Raw genomic sequence first — 26,167 nt, 5'->3', positions numbered from 1 at the left:
CAAATCCCAGAATCCAAACACAGCTGAGCTCTGGACAAGAGAGGAGCTGGTCATGAACTCTGTGGATCAGGCCCAACTTTAACAACAACAAATTGTGATGTCATATGTTGAAGATTCTGAATTCAGGTAGGAAATAATAATAGGAACACATGGATGCTTAAAACTGCATTTTTATAGTATTCATGAAAATATGTCTATTAAGAATCAAGGGAAACAAAACAGAAAATATTATATAATATGTAAGTGGAATGATTCTAATAAACTTGATTTATAGCTCAACATAGGATTTTAAATTCTTCTAGACAAGCATGTACCATTTTCAGACAAAATCAGAAATCCCACCATAGCCGATTCACAGGATACCTTCATGAGGTTTCATACATGTGTACTTGTGTGCATTTTTTCCCACTTCACAACTGTGCATTATCAAAGCTACAGATGAGACGCCTCAACTGGGTTCAGTTTACTGTTTATTCTAATTTACTGGCTACTTCACTTTTTTGTGAATTTAGTTTTTGCTTTTGACTGGAATAAGAGGGTTGTAAGAGAGTTTACACATTTAAGACATAGAACAGCTGTAAAAAAGGAATACTTTTAATCAACTGTATGTACTGTTTCCCCCAGATATGCTATTGTTTCTATGAGGTTAAAAGAAAGCTCCATCCATATTACCAGCTGCAAAAATTTTAAAGCAAGAAGAATTTCTCACATTTATAAAAGGAGAACCAATTTAAGAAATAAAGAGGATTTTTTCACAAGATCTTAAGTGTACTTTTCCAAAGTGACTGAAGCACTTAGGAACCTAAATCTCATTAGAAATCAATGGGATTTAGGGTCTGAAGTGCCTATATCATTTTTGAAAATGCACACCATACCCCAGTCAGCCTTTGAGATGGGGAGGCTTTCTCAGGGCCATTAGGGGAAAGAAAACACTTGGCTCCTGTAAGGATTGACCCTTTCTTGTTTCCTCCCATCCCCATGGGCACTCAGCCTCCTTGTGAGCTTGAGAAGGGTAGGAAGGGGGGGGCTGTGGGGATCACGTCGGGAGGATAAAGCACACGACCAATGTGGTTGCAAGCTGAACCAAGCTGACTCTTTATTACAAGCTTTCTCTTATAGTCTTTCTTGCTGAACTGAACTCTGTTTATTACAAGCTTTCTTTTATAGTCTTTCTTAACATTACATAACACAATTAGGCTATAATTACACATCTACCGATTGGACAAGAAGGAGAATCATGTGTTCATCACATGTATAGCCCCACACCGATTGGTTCAGATGTTCCTTACATAAGGCCATGTCTTATATAACCACCAGGGGGCCTTACATAAGGCCTCATCTTATATAACCACCAGGGGGCCTTACATAAGGCCTCATCTTATATAACCACTAGGGGGCCTTACATAAGGCCATGATTTATTGTCAGGCAAGTGTCCCATCGTGACCCTTACCCTCTCATGGAACTTTGCATCCCCACAGGGGGCTCCTTGACTGGCTGGATGCAAGGGTGCAGCATAAGCCTATTGGCTCCCATGCACACAAGCAAAGTACTTATAAACCCTTCTCCCTGCCCAGGGCACAATTCTGCACCCTGATCAAAATCCCCCCGCACTCACTGTGGGCATCATCCTAGTCACCTTTTTAGCCAGATTGGCCTGGGCAGTGTGGGTTTTTTGGCTTTCCTCTCAGCAGCCCAGGAACCAGTCGATAGGTTGCACTGCAAAATTCATGTTGTTGCAACTCAGCAGGTACCCAGTGCAGCTACTTGTTCAATGGAGGGTCCAGTTCCCTGATAAACTGGAATTGGAAGTGGACTACTAGAAGGGTTGTCCTAACAAAGGTGGGGAATTGAACCAGGACTCCTAATGTCTGGTACAGCAAGGAGACAAACCCTCTTATATGAAAGAAGATGGTGAGGTCCCAGCAATGGTGCTGAGACCATGCTCACAGTGTGGAGGGCTGATGGCAGCCCTCTCCCAGGTGGTATGGGTTACAGAAGGAAGGATGACCTGCACCAAAGGAGCTATTGCTGGATAGTTCCCAAGTGTGTTATTCAGTAAAGCTGCAGCCTAGTGTCATTCCTGGTGTCTTGTCTTTCTTCCTGTGCTGTCGAGGACAATGGGAGTTATACTATTTGGACACTTAAGCGCTTTTGAAAACTTTACTCTAGGACTCATTTATATTATGTCAAAACGGTGGTAGAGAAACTGATTTAAAAAGTTGTTTAAAATGTGTTCAGGACAATGCAGTTTAAACAGTTTGCTCTGTATGGAATTATCACAACCATTTAAAAACAATGTTTAATCTCCTGGTAGATGCATGCTTTTTAAAACATGCTTCTAAATAGGTTATACCCCTTTATTATGGGCAGGAATACATTAATTTTACATTATGAGTACATTAATTTTAGTTAAATACTAATTTTTTAATTTGTGCTGCAGACATGGATTTATAGTCTCAGGAAATTAATATTTTAAATCCACTGGAATTGTTTAAGAAATTGAACATATTTAGCTCCCAAAATACTCATCACTTCCCAAGTCTGACAAATGCAAACAAAAATAAAATGCAAAAAAACCCCAAAACCCAACCAAAAAACAACAACTATGATTGGAAATCTCACATTAATTCACAGGATCTGGGGAACTGCATATTGAATATGAGTCAGCAATGTGATGCAGTTTCAAAAAAGACTAATATCATTCAGAGACATATTAATAGGAGTGTTATATATAAGGCATAGGAGGTAGTTGTCCTGCTCTACTTCACCCTGGTAAGGCCTCACCCAGAGAACGGTGTCCAATTCTGTGTGCCGCACTTTAGCAAAGATATGGATAAATTGGAGAGCATCCAGATGAGAGCAACAAAAATGATAAGAGGTTTAGAAAACCTGACCTATGAGAAAAGGTTAACACAACTGGGCATGTTTAGTTTTCAGAAATGAAGACTGAGAGGGAGGCCTGATAACAATCTTCAAGTATGCTAAGGGTTAGTATAAAGAGTACAATGGTCAGTTGTTCTCTATTTCTACGGAAGGTAGGACTAGACACTCGTCTGTTAGATATTAGGGATAACTTTCTAACTATAAGGGTAGTTGAGCTCCCGAATAGGTTTCCAAGATAAGCTGTGGAATTCCCACCTGTGGAGATTTTTAAGAACAGGTTGGACAAACACTTCTCAGGGATGGTCTGGGTTTACTCGCTCCTGCATAGGGGTTTGGATTAGATGAACTCTCGAGGTCCCTTCCACACCTACATTTCTATGATTCTATAATTGTCCAGAAAATCTGGAAGGGAATACAAAGTTTAGTGGCATGAGTTTTGGATTCCATGTCAGACTGCTCCTTCTGAGATTACTATATGACTCCTGGCCTTGTGCCAGGGAGTGTAAAGCCAGAAGATTGTGTCCAGTACGGAGAGAGGGAAATGGCTCCTTGAGCTCTTTCTGCCTGTCCTTGCACAGTCACGCAGGGTTAGGGGTAATGCCGACAGACCCTGGTCGTCGGCAGGCAAGATTGAATCTGGTGACTCTGGAGCTTAGTGCATGAGCCTCTACGGCAGGCGAGATTGAATCTGGGGACTCTGGAGCTTAGTGCATGAGCCTCTGTCACATGAGCTAAAAGCCAACTGGCTGTTAGCTAAGGCTGTAGAGCAGACTCATTTTATCTCTCTCTCTCTAAGTGGTCTCGGTGCTTCTAGATGGGACAGAACATCACACCCAGGTGGTGTGGGGGTTACATAGGCATGATCTTTTTACTACCACCCCTGATCTCACCCCCACACAATCTAGCCTTTTTAAATTAAATATTATTAATTATTATGTTATGGAAGCAATGAAATGAAGAAAAATAATATATGCTTTGAAAACTCCTTGATTATATATTCATAAATGCAATGTCCATAAGGATACTTATTCAGACAAAACTCCCACTAAAATTAATGGTTATGCTTTCATCAAGACTGCAGGATAAAGTCCGTATTCTGTACAAACAGTACATACAAACTGTATCCCTAAACACTTCTTCGCTATGCTATCAATTAACTTAATGGATATTTTGTGAAACATTTTCCTTCAAAAATTAACTTTGAACTATATATGAGCAAAAAATGCACCTTTTTTTATTCTACATTCTTAAAAAGAATCAAGCAGATTTTGTTTTTCAACATTCTGAAGGAAAACACTGTACCTGTGCTGAGATATCATACACAAAGTTTCCACATCAAGTGGAAGTTATAAACCTCTTCAAACAGACATTTATAAGGGAAATACCAGCAAGCCATTAACTGTACAAAAATTATTAGGGGGCTGGGGCACATGACTTATGAGGAGAGGCTCAGGGAACTTGGCTTATTTGTCTGCAGAAGAGGAGAGTGAGGGGGATGGAGCTCGTCTGTTCTCAGTGGTAGCAGGTGACTGAACAAGGAGCAATGGTCTCAAGTTGCAGTGGGGGAGGTCTAGGATGGATATTAGAAAAAACTATTTCACTAGGAGGATGGTGAAGCACTGGAATGGGTTACCTAGGGAGGTGGTGGAATCTCCATCCTTAGAGATTTTTAAGGTCTTGCTTGACAAAGTCCTGGCTGGGAGGATTTAGTTGGGGTTGGTCCTGCTTTGAGCAGGGGATTGGACTAGATGAACGCCTGAGGTTTCTTCCAACCCTAATCTTCTATGATTTTATGTAGCAATGTAACTGGTAACACTTAGAAATACTGTGGGCATAGATTTTAATTTCCTTTATGTAATGACTACTGCAATTGTGTAAATGGAAAGAAACTACATAAATCAGTAGTATTACAACACCCATCTTACCAATAGTTTTGGGTTTTAATTATTTACTGTAAAATTGTAATAAGGACCAATCAAACCTTTTATATATAATTTTGTGAAAATCATAATGGTCATTGTGTGGTAGAGAAGACTGGAGGGGGTAGTACAAATGATCTGGTAGGATTTGGGAAGGATGAAGTAAAGCACATGATAATTTTTTCAGTCCCTCTTAAGAGTTAAAATGTACATGTGTAACACATGTGGTTGTAGATGTACAATTGTAGCAGATACAAAGGGAGATAAGGAAGGGCCTGATCCAGCAAACACATCATGAGCGTACTACTAAGTGTTTGCAAATCAGGCCCTATAACAAGAAAGAGAAGTACACTGAATGTCAGGTTAAACAAAGCTTTCATTTTCCAGCATCAGAACACAAAAGGTGAGAGAGAGCCCAGGCTCTGCCAAAAGGAGAAATTAATCACAAAGTATCAAAAATTATTTCTCTACAAAAATGCAAGGGGAAAAAATCTAATTAGAATTTTAATATTAATTTACAATGACTCGATAGTTGCACACACACTTTCATGTTGCATGTGATGTTTTAGATAATGTTAAACTACATGGATACAATATAGACTATTCATCCTTATACTCAAGATTAGGGATTTTTGTGTGTCAGCAAAGCCTTAGTATGCTAGAAGTCATATTTATATAATATCCACTTTAGTATGCAGTTTACAAAATAATCCCTGAGTAAGAATTGATTGTGGTAAATGAAGAAATATTATTTCTACTGTAGAGATTGGGGAAATATTCTTCTATTCTACTCTAACATAGGTGCTGGAACTAGGGCTATTGCTGCAACCCTTGGCTTGAAGTGGTTTTCATAATATACGGGGTTTACAGCTTGGTTCAGTGGCTGTCAGAACCCCCACTATACAAACTGTTCCAGCACCCCTGCTCTCTAATATTTTTGAATGACTCCTCTTCCCTTTACAAACATGTCTTGGAGGTTACAATTTTTAGAGTCACCACTAGGGGTCACTGTAAGCCAAGCAACTTCAGAAAATTAATGTTTGTAACATGGAAAATGTCCTAAGCAACCGATTAATGAAATTTCAAAACATATTTTGAATTCCAATAATTCCTATCAAGCACCAAAACTAACTGCTAAGTCTGAAGGAGACTAAACTTTTTAAAACCTTGTTTATTTTAGCAAGACTGTCAATTTTGTTTTGCTTATTTTTTACCTTTGCTTACCATTCCTTTTTTAACTGTAGAAGAAATAGTGTTACCTGTTAACATAAAATCCCATGTTTTATTTAAAGCCATAGAAGACAAAAATCAGAGACTATTTTGGTACACAGCACACTACATTAAAATAGCTCCACTGGAAATGAAATTAGAGGCTGAGGAATCTTTTATAAGTATAGTCAGTTATGGCATTAATTATAAGAATACAAATTTCTTAAAAACCTGTTTCCCAAATCTGCTGAATTTCAAAAGTAATCGTGCCTTTCCTTAGGAAAGAATTCACCATTGTCTTACTTTTGGCTTTTACTAGATCTTTTTCCAAAGTAACTGATTACTTTTTAATGACTGTCCAGGAACAACATTAAGGTTAAAAAAAGAAAAAAGAAAAAAATCCAAAACAAAACAAAAAATAAAGTAATAAGATGGCAAAAAAGAGTTAATTCTAGAATCCTGACAATATTTCCTTTCATCTCTGAGTTTAGATTTCATCTACTGCCTCCAAGGATTTGTTCAGATTTATTCGTAGCACTGATTTATCTACTAAACAATTGCTCATAGAGCGAGAAAATCCTGAATGTCTCCATCCAGGGAAAATGATCAGTAAATGACATCCTGATTTCCTAACCTGTAGAGTGTGTGGCTTGGAAGCCTTTTCTTTGTACTGATGCATCAGAAACAAACCGGAGGAACATTTTATTTCCAGTAGCAACAAGAGGATCTGGTATCTTATTGCCACATAAACGTCCCAGAATTGGAGACTTTTCTGTTTCTCCATCAAACACTTCCAAGTGGTCATAAGCACATTCCTGATGTTGTTCAATCTCAAACTCATTAAAGGTCTGAAAAGAAAGCAAAATAGTGTGTTAAGAAGGACTCCAATACATATTATATCTTATACATAATAAAAATGAACTGTATATACGTTTCCAGCATGCAGTCTGCTTGCAATTGAGAGCACATGTAATTTTGTTGCGGTTATAAGCTTGGACCTTTGAATGACATACTCACTCTAAGGAAGGAGAGTAATAATAAAGACAATAATTTTAACATTGGCGAGGCACCGCTTCACATGAAAGGGATTAGGACAATTGTGTCCAATCCATGGCAGAAAAGAGCAAATCTGGAATACCATAGCCATTCTGTTGAATTCATACAATTAGGTCCCAGGATTATTCCAAATTTCACAGAACATCCAAAACCAGCCAGAAAGTAGAAAATCTACTGGTTCCTTTTATAACTGGGGCCCTGCAACATCTGTGAGACGTTGTGCTTTTATATATGTGCTTCTTCAATGCAGTTTAAACCAATGAAAATGACGTTTCCACATGGCCTTTTGTAAGTAAAACATATACAGCATGGTCTTTTGAAAATTATGCCATATAAATCAATTTTTATAACTACAATATTGGTTATATTTAAGGCTTCACTCAGCAAATTAAAATCATCTTTCTCCAGGAAATCAGTCTAAGAAAGCTGCAAAAATGGGTTTTGAGTGAATTTGTAAATAAACCCCAACATAACTCAGTTTTACTTGTCACCAACTCTCAAAGAAAGAGGAACGTTGCTGCAGTTATCTTAAAGTTCACAAGTATTACTTACTTTCAGGTCTGTTGTATATTTCTTCTCCACACAGCAACATTTATTTAGTGTTTATCTGAGCTCCTAGAGACTCACAACTCTCCCCATGCCCTGGAGAGTGGAGTCCAGTTGTCCAAGATTTTAAAAAGTGACTAGTGATTTTCTGTCCCTCAATTCTAGGGTATCCAGCTGAAGATACTTTGAAGGTGTCGGATTCGCCGAGTCTGGCCCCTACTCTCTGAAAATCAGGCCCTTTAAACTGGCTGAAGATGGGGGCACCCGAAAATTGAGGGACCCAAAAATCACAAGTCACTTTTTACAACCTTAAAAGTATTTGTCCACAGAACAGGGTAGCTCAAAGACAGTGGGAGTTTCTGAACCATATCATCAGAACCTAATAATAAGGGACCACTTCCAGGAGCAAGGAATAGTTCAGTCTCCAGATCCTTCTTGTCTTCTCCACTGAGACTGCCACCTAGTGTTCCAACTAATGACAAGTGTGCTATTTATGTGATATATGGATGCTTCTCTATTCAGGACTGGACTGAGATCACCAAGCTTATTACAAATGGGACATCAAAAAGCCATGAGATATAACTTCTGGTCACTACTGAGCTGTATGAGAACCCTAAGGATGAAAGGTCATAGAGAACTATGTATAAGCATTGAGAGGCTGAAATACTTCTCTGAACATTTTCACAATTAACCTTTAAATTGAAAGCTCATTCAGTTCAGTGGAATTTATTTATTATTATTATTAATAATTAGCAATCTTATGGTTCTCAAACTATGTTTTGTTAATACAATAAAATATCACAAAAGCACTCTAGGAATTAATGCTCCTAACTGTACTCAGTGTATTTCCAGCAAAGCAAGCTAAAAGATTAAGAAGCAATATTTAAAAGGAATAAAAGCAAACAGTCTAACTCTGAGCACACATAATAACTGAGCATTCTGTCTGGTACACCAAAGCAAGTCTAATCTACTGAATCCCTGATGGAAGTCAGCCAATATAAAATGTGATGGCACTTTATATTACCAGCTGTCCTAAATGAACTGCATACAGCTGAAGCACTGATGTTTTGGCAAATGAGAAAGAATACTCAGAATATCAGTTTTAGTTCACAAAGAACTGAAGAGTGAAAAGATAGTACTGGATGGACACAGATTCATTTTATAGGAAAAGTTGACATTTATATGAGCGGAAGGAAATCACAGATGTAATAAAAACAGATGTGCAGCAATCCCCGTTGCCACTCTAAAATTTCAATCAACCATCCTATCTTCATACGGCCAGGTATGTGTTGTCATTGGGCCCCTAATAATATTTGATTAATTTAAAAAAATAAACAACACACTGAGAGGCTGTAAGAGCTGGTTAAATATACAATCGAGTGAATCCAATGTGAATATCAATGGGAATTCTATATGTGCTCTAAGAGCAGTCTATAGTTCTGAGTTTGATTTTTAAATTTTTTTGTTTTTAAAAGGAAAATCACACTGTATTTTATTCAGTTCTGCAATCTGAAAGGTCAGTTGTTCAGAGCACTTCTTACAATCAATAACCTGTGAAATCTATTATTTTAAATGTTTGAATTACAATTAGGGTTTATGAGCCTAATGCAAAGAAGCTATCTTCCTTAAAAGATATGTTATTTTGACATACAATATAAAGTCAGTGTCCTACGCAAAGAGAATGCAAAGAGTTTCAAACCTGTTTTAATAATCATTAAACAATCATAAACAGAACTAGAGGATTTAAGAAAAAGCAAATATTATATATTAAACTATTTCAAACATTAAAACAGATTGAAAGAAATATTAAACAAAGAAATTGGCTTAAAGTTTTATCCATAGCATCCCCACATTTCCAGGGACACAAAGAATTTGCTTTTCAGCTGCCTTTATTATTAAGCTCGGTAATAAAATTTTGAAATAAAAAAACTTTAAATACTCTTTGCATAATTTAAATCAAGATGAATAAAGATTAACGAGTGTGTGGACAAGGGGGATCCAGTGGATATAGTGTACTTAGATTTTCAGAAAGTCTTTGACAATGTCCTTCATCAAAGGCTCTTAAGCAAAGTAAGCTGTCATGGGATAAGAGGGAAGGTCCTCTCGTGGATTGGTAACTGGTTAATCAATAGGAAACAAAGGGCAGGAATAAATGGTCAGTTTTCAGAATGGAGAGAAGTAAATGTTGCGTCCCCCAGGGGTCTGTACTGGGACCAGTTCTAGTCAACATATTAATAAATGATCTGGAAAATGGAGTAAACAGTGAGGTGGCAAAATTTGCAGATAATACAAAACTAATCAAGATAGTTAGGTCCCAGGCAGACTGCGAAGAGCTACAAAAGGATCTCTCAAAACTGGGTGACTGGGCAACAAAATGGCCGATGAAATTCAATGTTGATAAATGCAAAGTAATGCACACTGGAAAACATAATCCCAACTATACATATAAAATGATGGGGTCTAAATTAGCTCTTACCACTCAAGAAAGAGATCTTGGAGTCATTGTGGATAGTTCTCTGAAAACATCCACTCAATGTGCAGCGGCAGTCAAAAAAGTGAACAGAATGTTGGGAATCGTTAAGAAAGGGATAGATAATAAGACAGGAAATATCATATTCCCTCTATATAAATACATGGCATGCCCACATCTCAAAAAAGATATATTGGAATTGGAAAAAGTTCAGAAAAGGGCAACAAAAATGATTAGGGGTATGGAATGGCTTCCGTATGAGGAGAGATTAATAAAACTGGGACTTTTCAGCTTGGAAAAGAGATGACTAAGGGGGGATATGATAGAGGTCTATAAAATCATGACTGGTGTTGAGAAAATAGATAAGGAAGTGTTATTTACTCCTTCTCATAACACAAGAACTAGGGGTCACCAAATGAAATTAATAGGAAGCAGGTTTAAAGCAAACAAAAGGAAGTATTTCTTCACACAACGCACAGTCAACCTCTGGAACTCTTTGCCACAGGATGTTGTGAAGGCCAAGACTTTAACAGGGTTCAAAAAAGAACAAGATAAATTCATGGAGGATAGGTCCATCAATGGCTATTAGTCAGGATGGACAGGGATGGTGTCCCTTGCCTCTGTTTGCCAGAAGCTGGGAATGAGCGACAGGGAATGGATCACTTGATGATTATGTGTTCTGTTCATTGCCTCTGGGGCACCTGGCATTGGCCCCTGTTGGAAGACAGGATACCAGACTAGACGGGCCTTTGGTCTGACCCAGAATGGTCGTTCTTATGAACTTGGGAACTTTTAGGACAATAGGCTGAGCAAAAGTATTGCAGTTTTCTTTAACTCATTCTTTTTTCTATGTTATCTAGATTCATTTCCAGGCATTTGTTCAAAAATCATTTTTATATATGCAGTAGGGTGTTCCTCAAATTAAGCTTCACTTAGACTAATTTCCAAAATTGAAGTGTCAAATGAGCTTTTAAACTCTCTCTCTCTCTCTCTGTGCCGTACGTAGACAGTTTCAAAAGCATTTTTTTCATCTGGACATCTAGTTTAAAAATTCCACAGTGCACGTCCATTGTTTCCTGGAACCCTTGATTACACAGAATGCTTCATTTTACTGTTACCAGGGAAAGACTCTGCAATGATTTATCAAAACTAAGAGCACTCACAGGAGAAGATTAGGTACACGGAACTTCAAAAATAACGCACAGCTTCAGGACTCACTTGGTTCATTTGGTGTGCAGAAGCTTATCTTTTCTGTTCATTGGGCATAGGAAAAGTAGGAATGAACTTGAACTTAGTTTGGAAGCAAAATAGGAAATATTTATAAAATGGAAGTGCTGCATTAGTTTTATTGGTATATGGATCAAATACAAAATAAGTGATAAGCAGCTAACAAGATTGTGAATAAAATAATGTAATGTGTTATCTTCCCATACAAACATTTAGCACAGTTGAAAATTTCTAGTTGTGAAATGTTTTGCTAATGACTGTTATACTTGTCCACTATACTTGATGGTGAGATTTTCAAAAGAGCTTAAGGGAGTTAGGTGCTCAGCTCTCATTAACTTTCAGTGGTTGCTGAACACTTCATAAGGTAAATAAAGAAGCCTGTTTTGTTTGATTAACAGAGTTTCACTATTCAGATCAGAAAGGATGATAACCCTTTAGCTCTGTGATTTTTTTCAAGGATGGAGGACAATATGAGTCAACAGTGTGACCTTGTTGCCAAGAAGGCTAGCGGCATTTTGGGCTGTATAAGTAGGCTCATTGCCAGCAGATCGAGGGACATGATCATTCCCCTCTATTCGGCATTGGTGAGGCCTCATCTGGAGTACTGTGTCCAGTTTTGGGCCCCACACTACAAGAGGGATGTGGAAAAATTGGAAAGAGTCCAGCGGAGGGCAACAAAAATGATCAGGTGGCTGGAGCACATGACTTATGAGGAGAGGCTGAGGGAACTGGGATTATTTAGTCTGCAGAAGAGAAGAATGAGAGGGGATTTGATAGCTGCTTTCAACTACCTTAAAGGGGGTTCCAAAGAGGATGGATCTAGACTGTTCTCAGTGGTACCAGATGATAGAACAAGGAGTAACGGTCTCAAGTTGCAGTGGGGGAGGTTTAGGTTGGTTATTAGGAAAAACTTTTTCACTGGGAGGGTGGTGAAGCACTGGAATGGGTTACCTAGGGAGGTGATGGAATCTCCTTCCTTAGAGGGTTTTAAGGTCCGGCTTGACAAAGCCCTGGCTGGGATGGTTTAGTTGGGGATTGGTCCTGCTCTGAACAGGGGGTTGGACTACATGACCTCCTGAGGTCCCTTCCAACCCTGATATTGATTCTATAATTTTTGAAAACACTTAAATAACTTATGGGCCTAAACCCCATTTTCAAAAGTGATTTAGATGCTTAGGACCAGATTTTCAATAGTATTTAGGCACCGAAAGATGCGGGTAGTGCAGCCTAGTGGGATTATCAAAAGCTCGTAGGCAGGTTAGGCACATAACTCTCATTGACATTCAACTCTCACTTCCACTGACTTTCACTTTTGAAACTGGGCCTCTGGTGTGCTTTTGAAAATGTTTACCCAGATTCTATTTCAAATGAAAAAGGAACAGTTGATAAAGATTTTAGAATGGTTTCTTCTGGAAGAGAGAAAACTAAAATTCAGCAAGGAAATCCAAATGCATGAGCTTTCCTGCTGAGTTTACGGGCACTCAAAGTGCTTTTATAAAAATCTGTCCATGCCTCTGGCTAGATAAGATATACACAAAATAAAAGTTGTTCATATGGGAGAAGTTCACTTGTTGGGAATGAGCCAGCACAGGCCCACCCTCCCTCTCCACTCTACTTGAACACTCACTGAACCCAGTGAATGGGCAGAGCATTCGTCCCCTCTTTGCATGTAGGGTTTAAGCATTTGGAGCCAGATCCACAAAGGGACAGGCATTGTTATGCTCAGTTAGGCGCATACCCAAAGGCCGAAATTTAGGCTTTTAGTGTAGAGTGATTATGTTAGTGTTGCCTTAGTATGTTTTGCAAGTTCTATTTTCACACCACCCTGTCTCTGAAAAATCTGTTTCCTCCTGTTACCGTACATTTTCCTCCCCTGTTTGACCAAGACTGTTTAAGAGAAAACTACTGCATTGCATTTTAGGTGAGATCCTTACCCCTGCTCGGGCTTCTTTATGCCAGGGAAAAGGGTTGGAGCAGCATAAAGAGGACTTAAGAGTTCAGTAACTGACTAGGGGACAATTCTTCTGGCACTAACACTGCAGAAGATGGCTATAAGGCTGCATCCTGAGTACCGTTCCACAAGCCTTAAATATAGGGGACATGCCGAAGGTTGGAAGGGCATGTTGGGGGTGTGGACACAGCATGCAGAGCTGATGAGATGCTGGGCAGTGCCAGGGCCGGCTCCAGGAACCAGCTTAACAAGCAGGTGCTTGGGGCGGCCCAGGGAGAGGGGCGGCACCTGCGGCAGGTCCCTCACTCCCTCTAGGAGCGAAGGACCTGCCGCTGAACTGCCGCTGCCGATCGCGGCTTTATTTTTTATTTTTTTTTTCCAGTTGCCGAGGGCGGCTTTTTTTTTTTTTTTGCTTAGGGCGGCAGAAATGCTGGAGCCAGCCCTGGGCAGTGCGATTCCCAGAGGGCAGTCCAGGGAATCTGCCATAACTTAAACAGGCCTAAGGGCTGTTTCACCAGGGTCCTCTCCAGCGCCTGGAACAGCTCAGGGTCAGGAGGGCACAAAGTTGGCTTAGGCTACGTCTACATTGGAATCTGAGGTATGACTGCAGCACAGGTAGACAAACCCACACTAGCTCAACCTGCACTAGCCCAGCTAAAAATAGCAGTGTAGACACAAGGGCATGGGCTTCAGCACAGGCTAGCAGCATGAGTATGTGCCCAAGGGATATGTACCCATGTGCTTATATAGCCCACACTGAAGCAAGTGAAGACATGGCAGCACAGTTATTTTTAGCCATTCTAGAATGGGGTAATGCTAGCATGACTATGTCTATCTGAGCTGCAATCAGACCTCAAATTGCAGTGAAGACACATCCTTAAGAGCATCCCATCTCTCAAGCTCAGTGCTGTACCACAATAATGCGGTGAAATCTAAAAAAAGCTGAGAATCAAAGTGCAGAAATCTTGTACAGTGAATCTGGAATGTCCATGTGAATTATGTACATGAAAGTGTCCCAAGCCTCTGAATCAATTATATATAATCAGACAAAAATAATACTCCAAACCAATATTTGAGATTAAAAAAAATCAGATCTTTTGAATTTTCATCTAAGTATTATGAAAACACTTAACACTCTTAAAATAATTCTTCACTGAGGGTTAAACTTCATATTAATCTTTGTTTTAAAATGTTGATATCTTCATAACACATTTTAGTAAATATTCATTGTTTTAAAAATAATGGGTTTTATTTTAAAAGTCAGCGGATTCTTACTAACTAGTGTAATCTAAAGAGCATACTTTTTGGCTGCCAATTGATCAGTGAACATAGATCAATATTATTTTCATATAGTGGCCTGTGAAAGTAGCTGGTCAGCTCAGGAGGAAATTTGGTTAAAAAACAACAACACTTAAATAACTTACTAATTTGACTCTGTGACCAGGAGTGGCACTGATTTCCCATGTGCATTCCTTCCTACTTGGGTATTTGTCTGGCCAGTTAGGACTTGTGATGACTCCAGTCGGACTATGGATCTTCTGTTCACACTCAGCTGTGCCAATAATGATAGCATCAGTTAGTTTGGAAATCTGTGTTAAAGATGTAGTCAGAAAAGCAGACTTTTTATCAACTGATTCATTGAAAGGAAAGGATTTTCAGGAAGCTAGCTAATCACCTCTTCAGTATCCGGTATCATGTTCATCACCTTTGGCAAATACATCATGGAGATTAATCTAGGACTGCTTGTTTACTGATTGACCATTACATTTACAGTGTTGTTTACAATGGATCACATAAACCTTCTATAAACAAACTATATATATGAATGATATGCCTAAACTATTTATCTAAATGAAGTCAATATTTTGCCATTCCCGCTACTAAGCCTTCCTCACAAATAAAATTAAGTAGAAAAACCCAGAATGGAATTCCTTCCTGAAAATTTCATATTTTGCTTTTCTGCCCTCCCACTAAAGCAGGCATTAAAGGTACTGAACCTTGATTTTGGTTGGGAAACCATGATTAATAGAGAGAGAGGGAGAGAGAGAGAGATACTGTTGTTGGCAAAAGACTGCGAATGAATCATGAATATCTACTGAGAAATGTCTGACTATACAAGGTCTTCTTTGTCCTAATCAAATTAGTAGAAGTCCCTCTCATTAAATAAATACTAACATTTAAATTTAAATAAAGTGAGGATAAAATGATAAAACTACTCCACCTTCTTAAGTACTTTCCCTTCAAGAATCTCAAAAGACTTTATATACATTAGAGAATTAAGCCTCACAACACTCTCTGAAGGAAGGTAAGGGCTTGTCTAAACAGCACCACAGTCCAGACTAGAGGGATGTGATTTGTAGAGTGCTCTATCTGCCCCATGTAGACCCTGCTGGTTTGCATTAAAAGGTACCTCCCTTTTCTACATGATGATAACTTTCTACAGAGATGAAGATAACTTTCTAAAAGATAGCTGGGTCGTCTCTACTATCTGCTCTTCAAATGCCCTAACCCTTACCTTCCTTGCAGTCATGTTTATTTTCATGTAGCACAAATCCATTGCGGCACTGACAGACATAGCTTCCTATAGTGTTGATGCATTCATGCTGGCAGCCACCGTTGTCCTTAGAACACTCGTCCTTGTCTAAGGGATACACAACATGGTTCTGTGAGCATCACATCTATAGCTTGTAGAATGTAGACAACATTTTTATATTAATGTTTAAGTCCAGAAAAGGGTAAACTAAGGCACAGACCTTATTCTTCTCAGTATGGTAATTTAATTGTACCTTAGTTCTACCCATTCATTGTTCAGCCTGCAACCTTGCACTATGGCACTATTATTTTAGTAAATTCCCATGGAAAGTGAGGTCTATTTCTCAAGAGACAGAACAAAGTAGTTTCAAGAAAATAAAAGATATAGAACAAATGGCTAATATTACTTTTTTAGCTAGTTTTATTGATATAGATTTCATAAAGTATCTCTTCAGTGGCCACAGTTCCATGCACAACAAGGAGTTTTACTATCTGGACAAACACATAAGGTATTCCCACCTCACACCAATTCTACAATGTATGTAAATTGGATGTTCAGGCCAAACAAGGTTTCAAGCTCTGCACATGTTGATATTAAAAATAAGTTACTCATCATAAACATTATCAATTAGTTGTTTTGTTCAAGCAGAGTGAAAAATGTGCTTTGATTTTAATGAATCTGGACATTACAAAACATCTCAAAAGGGAAAATACATTGTTAAAAAACACAGAAAAGAAACCGATGTTAATTGTTTCAGGGAGATCTGCCATATAGCATGCAGTCCTGTTTATTAATAAGTAATCCTCTCTAAAAAAGCTTTTAGCATGTTAGAAATCAACCAGACGGTAGGGGAGAAAATATGAGCTACATTACACAGCCACCAAATTCACTGCAGGGAAAAAAGCCAAATTAGATTAACAGGCAGTCATTACAGCAGAAGGCATCAGCTGCCACCATTCTGTGTCATTTGGCTGTTGTCATTTTAGGTGGGGCTGGTCCATTAAATCAAAACTGGCAGACTGTTCCTGACATACATATATAATGCCATATCACACCGACCTCTGTCGTTTCACCATGCAAAAAAAATGTGAACAAATTATGGTCATATCAGAAGTCAGATTGTTTCAGAACTGGGATGCAGAGCATGCATCTCATTTGCCCTCAGATTTCTTAAGACATACGAAAGGGAGTGTGTTATTTCTTAACAAAATTAATATGCAATATTTCAGACCATGTTTGGCTTAGTAGGAATTTCTACAGAAACACAAGCTGTCTTGTATAATTTAAGCTTCTTGTTACTGTTTTACTTATATTGTATTACTTCTCCCTACCTTTGTTGAAGCATATGTATAGTAATACAGCAAAAGGAATCTTTATTGTCTAAGTACTTACACAATACCTGAGTTTTACCTGCCAAAATGTACGTGAAGCTTGACTTGTTGACTTGCAAGCCCTTCAGTAAATCTATTTGTATTTACAATACATTGCTGTACAGTAACATGATGATGATATATATTCATAGGAAAATCCTGCAAGTCAAAACCAAGTTTCTACTGCATTTTCATTTGTACTATAAATCTCAAATCTGTTTGCATTGAGAGTGCTTGGGAGCTTCCTGCAGATGTGAACAGATTTGAATGTGGAGGAACAGTTTAAAAGTAAGTACACTTCACAGAAGCGGTTTATATTTGTGATCATTTAGAAAAACATAAAAACTCAGAAGGATACTTCTAATAGGAACACAAAGTCAACATCATGCATTATTTGATTTCAAGCAAAAGTTTTAATCTCTCATCTTTGCAAAAGCAAGCACTAGCACATACTCCCTGTTGCAAGCTTAGAAGCATGACAAGCAAATAAGAAATTAGAATGCAACTAACAATACAGAAACTTGTAAGTATTTCCTCTCCTATATATTAGTATCTACTTTCTATTTACCTAGTGAAAAGAATGGAAGGTAAGATCAAATGCTTTCATCAAAGGTAACAAACAAGGACATTCCAGTCAAGTTTTGTAATAAATAAAGTAAAGGCCCTTTCCAGTTCCCCATCTGCCAAATTGTCTGAAACAGAAAAGTCTACTCTCACATTAAATAAATATGTATTATTCTGAAGAATAATCTCAAAAGGGACATGTGCATAAAGAAATGGGCCTATGATGGATCCCTTCAAAGATCAGCTCTGTGCAAAACAATAATCAAAAGGTAGAAGAGATAAGCTTAGTGACACTAGGATGGAAATAATTAATTGCACACTTAATGAAGGATGCAATTGTTGAACAAACCTTATAGATGTTGAATAAATCAGTATGGATTTTTCCATCATATCTGTAGCTCAGTTTCAAAATTAGTCTGTATTAGTTATAGAAACAAATGTTTTGCTTAGTAAAAACAAAATCATTTGTTGTTCTGACAGATGGAAATCAGTCTCCCAATTTTGAATGGATGCTTTCTTCCTTTTTGTGTGTTTGTTTCAATACTCAGTATAGGGAAAGATCCATTCTCAACAAAATGTTAGATTTTAACAATTTAGAGGACATGTGGTCGTACCTCTGAGACCCCCAGAGGCCACCAGTCTGTGAATAATACGTACTCGGCCTGAGGGGGCAACCTGTATCAAGTCCTTGCATGATTCAAAAACAAAAATTTTCTCTTTGCAGGCAGTTTTCTTGTCTGTGGAAATAAATGTACCAGGATAGTGCCACAGGTGAGTGTGTGCTCCAACATGAATCTGCTCAAGGGTAGAAACATTTAAGCTTTTCTTTTTTAACTGCTCACTGAATCATAACCCACCAAAAAAACAAAAAAAAAGACCCCAGTAAAATTAATTCTTATCATGCATCAGACACAGTGACTGTTTTAAATGAGCATGCAAAACATCATATTTATTCAAAACCACAAAAATAACTCTAGAGCACATGATAAATGGAAGCAGTTTAACAACAGGTTGCTACCAGTGATTAATCATACTATTGTTTAAGAGCCTTATTCAAAGAAATTATTATAGCTGCTCCCATGACCATCACCTTTCCTACACAGAAAATCAAACATTGTTTTTTTTTTCTGAAGCAAGGCCACGTTGAATGATTCAGCAGCCTACTTTTCCTTGGGTGCGCACAGCAAAAACCTTGCAATAGGTTGCCCAGTTATCCACATGAAGGGCACAAAACTTGTAATAGGAAGTTTTATGCTTTGAAACTTAATATTTAATTTAAAAAAAAATTGACACAACTATTTCCAAAAAATATCAGTTACCTGCAGCCCCAAGATGGTTTTAAATTATCCCTTCCCCCTCCTCAAGACACTAGATTACATCTATACAACAGCTGTTCTGCTACTTATAGAAAATCACCCTGAAACATCCCTCAAGTCACAGCACATGAATACACTCACACATAAGCATTCTTGGCTAAATATGTGCGTTCTGGAACACTATGAAAATTTGGGTGCTGATTGGCTAGTGAAGAGATAAGAATTTATTATTAGAAAAAATGGGTGTGTGAATGGAATTCAGTTGTTGACTCAGTCTCTCTGATCCTCTAAAATGTATACTTTTCTATGACCATGTTAAACTTGGTGCATAAACCTTTGTTTTCAGAACTCTCCACTCACATTTTGTTATGCATCTGCAAACATCTATTAACCATGGCAACCATGCAAGATTATCCTTTTATCTTGTGTTTCTGAGATTCCCAGACTCCAAAGCCAGAAAGGACCATTGTGATCATATAGTCTGCCCCCCTACATGACACAGGACAAAGAACTTCCCCAAATAATTCCTAGAGAATATAGTTTAGAAAAACATCCAATCTTAATTTAAAAATTGTCAGTGATGGAGATTCCACTAAGATCCTTGGTAAATTGTTTCAATGGTTAATTATTCTCACTGCTAAACATTTACACTTTATTTCCAGTCTAAATTTGGGTAGCTTCAACTTCCAGCCACTGGATCATTCTGTACCCTTCTGTGCTAGATTGACGAGCCAATTATTAAATATTTGTTCCCCATTTAGATACTTATAGACTGTAATCAAGTCACCCTTTAACATTCTCTTTTTTGTTAAGCTAAATAGATTGATCTCTTTGATTCTGTCACTATAAGGTATGTTTTCTAATCCTTTCATCATTCATGTAGCTCTTCTCTGAACCCTCTCCAATTTATCAGCATCCTTCTTGCATTGTGGGCACCAGAAATGGAAGCACTATTCCAGCAGCAGTCGCAACAGTGCCAAATATAGGGGTAAAATAAATTCTCTACCCCTAAGAGTTCCTGTTTATGTATCCTAGGATTGCATTACCTCTTTTGGCCACAGCGTGACACTGGGAGCTCATGTTCAGCTGATTATCCATCATGACCTCCAAATCTTTTTCAGAGTCACTGCTTCCCAGGATAGAGCCCCACCATCCTACATTCTTTGTTCCTAGATGTCTACACTTACATTTAGCCATAATCAAAGACTTGTTTGCTTGAGCCCAATTTACCAAGCAATCTGGATTGCTCTGAATCAGTGACCTGTCCTCTTATTTATTTACCACTTCCCCAATTTTTATATCATCTGCAAACTTTATCAGTTATGGTTTTATATTTTCTTCCAAGTTACTGATACAAATGTTAAATAGCATATGGCCAAGAACCAATCCCTCTGGGATCCACTGGAAACATATCCACTCAATGATAATTTCCCGTTTACAATTATATTTTGTGACCTATCAGCCAGTTTTTAATCCATTTAATCTGTGCCATATTAATTTTATATTGTTTTAGTTTTTAAAATCAAAATGTCATGTGGTACCAAGTCAAATGCCTTAGAAAAATCTATATATATTATGTCAACATTATTACCTTTATCAGCCAAACTGATAATCTCATTTAAAAAAAAAGCTATCAAATCAGGTTGACAGGATTGATTTTCCATAAACCCATGTTGATTTGCATTAATTACATTACCTTTCCTTAATTCTTCATTAATTGAGTCCCAAATTAGCCACTCCATTATCTTACCCACGACTGATGTCAGGTTGGCATGCCTATAGTTACCCATCATCCCATTTACCCTTTTTTAAAATTGGCAGTTGAGACCTGACTGTAAGATGCTGAAAGGCCTGTATGGCACAATTGATTATGCATGGGTTTTTGGGTCAGTATCAGCTTAGGAAGAATTGTTTGTGGGATGGGATTGTCATAATTTTGTCCACCAAATTTGACTACATGAGATGTCTTATACAGAAACAGGTGATTTGTTTCTTGGCAATTCATAGGAACATCCTATTGGATCAGACTAATAGGCCATGTCGTCCTGTATTCTGTCTCCAACACTGGCCAGGATCAGCTGCTAAAGAGGAAGGTACAACAAAACCCCACAGTAGTCAGTTGCGGGATAAGCTGCCTCCAATGAAATTTCCCTACAAAGGTCCAATACTTAGAAATGGGTTTATGCCTTAAATAGTGAGTGTTTATATCCCTTCCAAAACTTTTTCAAAAATATATTTACTAGTCTAACTCTAGATAACTCCACATCAATGTCTAATTTTTTTGAACTCTGCTCAGCTTTCAGCTAGATCAGTTAATATGCTATGGCAATGAGTTCCGTCATCTAATTACACATTCTGCAAACAAGTATTTTTTTTATTTGGTTTGAATTTGCCATCTTTCAAATTCATTGAATGTCCCCTTGTTCTTGCATTTTAAAAATGGAATACAAGCTCCTGATCTACTTTCCCCAATTCATTATTTTGTGGTCCCTTTATCATGTTCCTTTTCATTCATCTCCTCTCTAAGGTAATCTGTCCCAATCTTTTCAGTCCTAGAAGGGGTTGTGCAGTGTTACTTTTCCACTTTGCTCATTCCTGGAGGGGAAGAACTCAAAGAAGGTGGCTATGGATACCTACGCGTCTTCCCCTAAGCATTCCATTAGATCCCATATACTTGTGAAGTGCTTGGAGAGAACAAACGGAACGGTGGTATCACTGGAATGCTTATGATAGAAAAGAAGGCATAATGCTGTGTATCTGCCCATGTGTTCAGCTAAGACTGAGGAAACCATTCCAGGCACAACTGAGGTGATGTTCCTGGGTAAGACTAAGTGTTCTGCAGAACTTATTGGCAGTATGCACATGCCTTTTATTCTGACAGTATGATTACTACCTGTCAGACAGATACAAAAGTAAAAGTGTGTGTGTGTGTGTGTATGTGTGTAGGGTCACACTTGAATATATTTCATGGAGCTCAGTGTTTCCAGCTTGTATGGAAAGTTTCCTCAGACATAAACCTACCCCAGTCATACTAGACTTTGTCAACTCTCAGGTAGACTACTGTAATGTGCTTCTAATTGGACTTCCTTCAAATTTGTTCCATTGACTGGAAATGTTACAGAATATAGTTGCTTGTTTGTTCCTTCAGGTAGCACCTGGGAGTCTGTTACACTCAAATTCTAGCCAAAAGTCATAATTAAAGTTGTAATATTAGAATATAAAATCCTTCATAATTTAGGTTGTCTCTTGCCCTACAGTCAACAGTTACAATCCATTGGGGTGGGGTCCACTCACAGAATTTAGGCTCAGCCAGTAATGAGCTAGAAGGTAGGCAAGGTTTTGATGGCTGAGGACTCATGGTTGTGGAATTCCCTCACAAAGGAGTCCCAAAATAATCCCTTGGTTGTCTGTAAGAATGTTGTACAGGATGGTGCCCTTTTCTTTTTTAAACGTCTTGGCTCTCTCCCTCATTTTGTTAATCTACTATCCTCTTGCTTAGCATTGCATGTACCTATTGCTGGTGGGTGGATTGCCAGACAGATACTGGGTTTGCCCTTTTGCTAGATTTTTTTGATGATGTCTGGCTGTATAATTAGAATGGTGAAGTTTTAAAGAAGTTGTATTGATTCTATTATGATTTTAGTGCAATGCTTAAAGGCCTTCCAACACAACTTTTAAACTGAAAAATAATAATAAATACATGCCTAAATTCTCTAATCTATACATTGTTTAATTGTAAACTTTGCTAAAGATAGCCTTGTATTTTTCATAAGGCGGAATTAAATGAGGAATTAAAGAAGAACATAGGGTCAGGACAAATGATGATCTAATGTCAACTTTCAGAAGTCAAAATATATGTGCTGAAGATTTCAATACATATAGTGCCCTCAATGCCTGGATCAAGAGCACATGTTGTCTATAATGATGAAAGGGTGACTAACTGCCAGTGCGCTGATAAAGAAAAAACAAGCTTCTTTTATGTACTTTCAAACTCATTTGAACATCTTGGATTCAAAAGTTTGACTTAGACTAAAATATTAGGAGATGGGTGTTCTGTGATAAAAGGAACAAAAGCCAGTCATATAGAAGAAAACAACTAAATGGAAAAAGGATGGTGCGAATTGAACAGAGTGGGAAACAGGGTGAAAAGTAAATACAGACAGACTGTGAAAAATGAGCAGAGAGCAGAATGGAAAAGAATTCTAATGAAAAATAAATGCACAGTATTCAGTGAATATGGAATACCCATGTGTGCCATCCAGTTCTTTTGAAGGATCAGAGAGAGAGAGAGTTTTCTATCCCCACTACGCAAAACAGGTTTCCCTTTAACCAGAAAAACATTTTGGTTCAGGTTCATCGCTAGTATAAGTTCCCTGACTTTAGTGAATTTAATCCAGAGATAAATTTAGCCCTTTAAAAAAAAAGTGAGTTTAAATTACCAGGAAAAAATGGTGTGTGAACTAAGTTAGTTTTCAAAACAGAGACCAAAGAAAAATAAATTGTCACAGAATTTGACAAGCCCATCCTTTGAACCCCATGAACAACAACCTTGGTCCCTCCCCAACACACACAGTTGTTCTGAGTTCTTTTTAGTACAAACCTTGACTACTAATAGGGTTAACATTCTTTAAACAATTCATCTACACTTAAAAATGCAGAAAAAGAGATTGCTTGTTAAACAGAATCTATATTCAATATGTTCATCATCCATAACTTTTGGGCTATAGCTAATAAAAAGATTACAGTGAATACCAGTGCTACTTTTGCTATACTGCACCACTATAAAGGTATCAAAATAATAGGGTTTAACTCAGAAATATGTATACTGAATACTACCAGTGATCTGAAAATGTAGGACTAGATCATGCTAGCCACTAGCCCTTATTTACAGGATAATACACACTGCCTTTAATGGGTAACCCTTAAGCATGTAAATAAGGACTATTCACTCAAGGGTTTGCAGGATGGGCCCCATAAGTTTCATGTGCATAGATATTTAGGTACAAATACATAGTTAACCTTTACAGCTTTATGACAATCTAAACTGGCATTTTACAAGGAAAAGTAACCTTCTGTGACCTTAAAAATGTCATTTACATAAACCAGAAACTGATCTCAATGTCTCTGCCTGCAGAAATGTGATTATCAGCAAATACAGTATGTTTAAAGCTTTCAGGAGGTAAAACACTCGTTAATATCTTTGTGTGATGTATGGGAAATATCATTTACTTTGCTCTTTCCTCACTGCTAGAATAAACCATCTGAGAAGGCATAAAAGAAAACATCAGACTTCCTTTCGGGGCTGCTAAACTTTAAACTTCTTGTCTACGTACATTACAGCTTCTGACAGATATTTTTCCCACTTTGTAAAAGATCTAAGCAACATCACTTACATAATATGCTGAACCATACTGTTTAACTTTCCTACAAAATGTATCATGCATTCCTCAGTTACTGAAACTATCCAGGCAGAAACTGCGTTTACTTAGGCTTTTACAATATAACATTTAACCAAAAGCACAATAATAAAATAAGCTAATAAAACATTTTCTACATACTAAACTTAAGTATATTTCTAGCTCTGAAGAACTTGAATTTCTTATCAGAAAATGAGAGGGTAAAATTCAACTCCTAGATGCAGTAACTGATATTTTTAATTACACAAGAAGAATTCCAGTACTATACTATTAACAGAATGTATCCTGTCACATGGAAACATGGTTATAACAGAGTCCTAAGTGGGTGATTACTATGACTGTGATCCTCAAACATTTGCGTACAGGCTTTACTCATATGAATAGTCCCATTAAAGTCAATGATGCACATCCTCAGCTGGTGTAAAATGTCATAGCTCCATAGAAGTCAATAGAACTATGACAATTTATACCAGTTCTGATTTGCCACATGGAAGCTACCCATGTACTTAAAGATACTCCTAGATGTTTTCAGAATCAGGACTGGTTCTTCCATAAACCTTTAAAACGTTCAAAATCAGGCAAGAAAGATTCTACAGTATTTAACAAATACCTAGCAAGAGACAAGTCATAAATAATGCAATTTAATAAGAAAAAGAGATAGCGAAAGCAAAATACAAATGTACTTATATTTTGTAATAAATAATTTACATCTCATTATGATTGGGATTATTAAACAAACAAACAAAGAAAGAAACTGGGGTAACAGAAGTCTGTTGTGGTAAATTCTGGGCACACACTTTGAGGTTTCCCTTCTCTTTTACCTCCCAGTTTGTGTATATCTGTAGAATATGGGTTTGGATTGTTAGGGAAAAAAACCCTCCTATTTCACCTATTTCCCACAATATACATATATTTCAATTCTAGATAACTATTGTTATATTTTATTAACTTATTAAATTGAACCAAAAATTAAAACTGTAATCAAAAGGAGAGAGGGGCCTTTCACATTCATCACCTGTGCAATGAAGAACACAACCTGTGAAAAAGATTCACTACATCTAGACACTCTATACTCAGAAGTATCCATAGTACATGAGTGATTTTTAATACCTGAAAAGAAGTGGGCCTTGAAGCCTTTCTTTGAGACTGTGTTGTCAGATCTGAACTCAATTCTCATATTGTTGTATTGTGATGTGATAACTTCAGGCACTTCTGTACCACAAAATTTACCATGCAGTTTGGAATCAGAAGAAAGGCCACTACGAATCTCCACGTAATCATATTTGCAAACCTAGGAAAGAGAAAGATTTTTGTATTGGTTAGCCAAAAATAGATAAAAATTCCATACAAGTGCCTCTACACTTAAAATGTAAGATCTTCTCTTGATTTATGTTACAACGTTAATATTTTATTGACTTTTCAATATTTAATATTTTTGCATCTTTTCTGATACTCCTTTATAAATGTTTGTTGATTTTGTTTCAATATAATTTTAAACACCACAACATATTTAAGTTCGTAAATGACATGTTTTAAGACAAAGTTCATGCATTAATATGTAGTATCTACACTGTCTACATTTTAAAGTGTTTAATAGCTCAGCCATTTTAATTAAAAAGGAAAAACTCTGAAGACATTAGACTAAGGCCTCCAAATGTTCACTTTGAAGAATAAAGTCATCTCTGAGTCATAAACATTTATGGGT

The 26,167-nt window shown here is 37.5% G+C and overlaps 1 protein-coding gene across 2 annotated transcripts in view; it reads right to left on the bottom strand.

Annotated features, from left to right (window-relative positions):
- The window catches only part of TLL1 (tolloid like 1), a 200,401-nt gene that overhangs the window by 7,211 nt on the left and 167,023 nt on the right, over nucleotides 1-26,167 (bottom strand). The window contains exons 16-20 of one of the 2 annotated variants that reach the window (XM_029910666.1): nucleotides 25,573-25,753; nucleotides 18,344-18,466; nucleotides 15,778-15,903; nucleotides 14,687-14,814; nucleotides 6,647-6,860 (exon numbers count right to left, since the gene is read on the bottom strand). In XM_029910666.1, the coding sequence (XP_029766526.1) occupies nucleotides 6,647-6,860; nucleotides 14,687-14,814; nucleotides 15,778-15,903; nucleotides 18,344-18,466; nucleotides 25,573-25,753 (772 nt within the window). The remainder of the gene's footprint in view (nucleotides 1-6,646; nucleotides 6,861-14,686; nucleotides 14,815-15,777; nucleotides 15,904-18,343; nucleotides 18,467-25,572; nucleotides 25,754-26,167) is intronic. The other variant, XM_029910667.1, reaches the window with a different exon arrangement.

The sequence above is a fragment of the Terrapene carolina genome, unplaced genomic scaffold (genome assembly GCF_002925995.2).
Source record: "Terrapene carolina triunguis isolate 2854851 unplaced genomic scaffold, T_m_triunguis-2.0 Scaffold66, whole genome shotgun sequence".
Taxonomy (NCBI): domain Eukaryota; kingdom Metazoa; phylum Chordata; order Testudines; family Emydidae; genus Terrapene; species Terrapene triunguis.
Note: the sequence above shows the minus strand (reverse complement) of the source record. Positions and strands in the feature narration are given on the sequence as shown.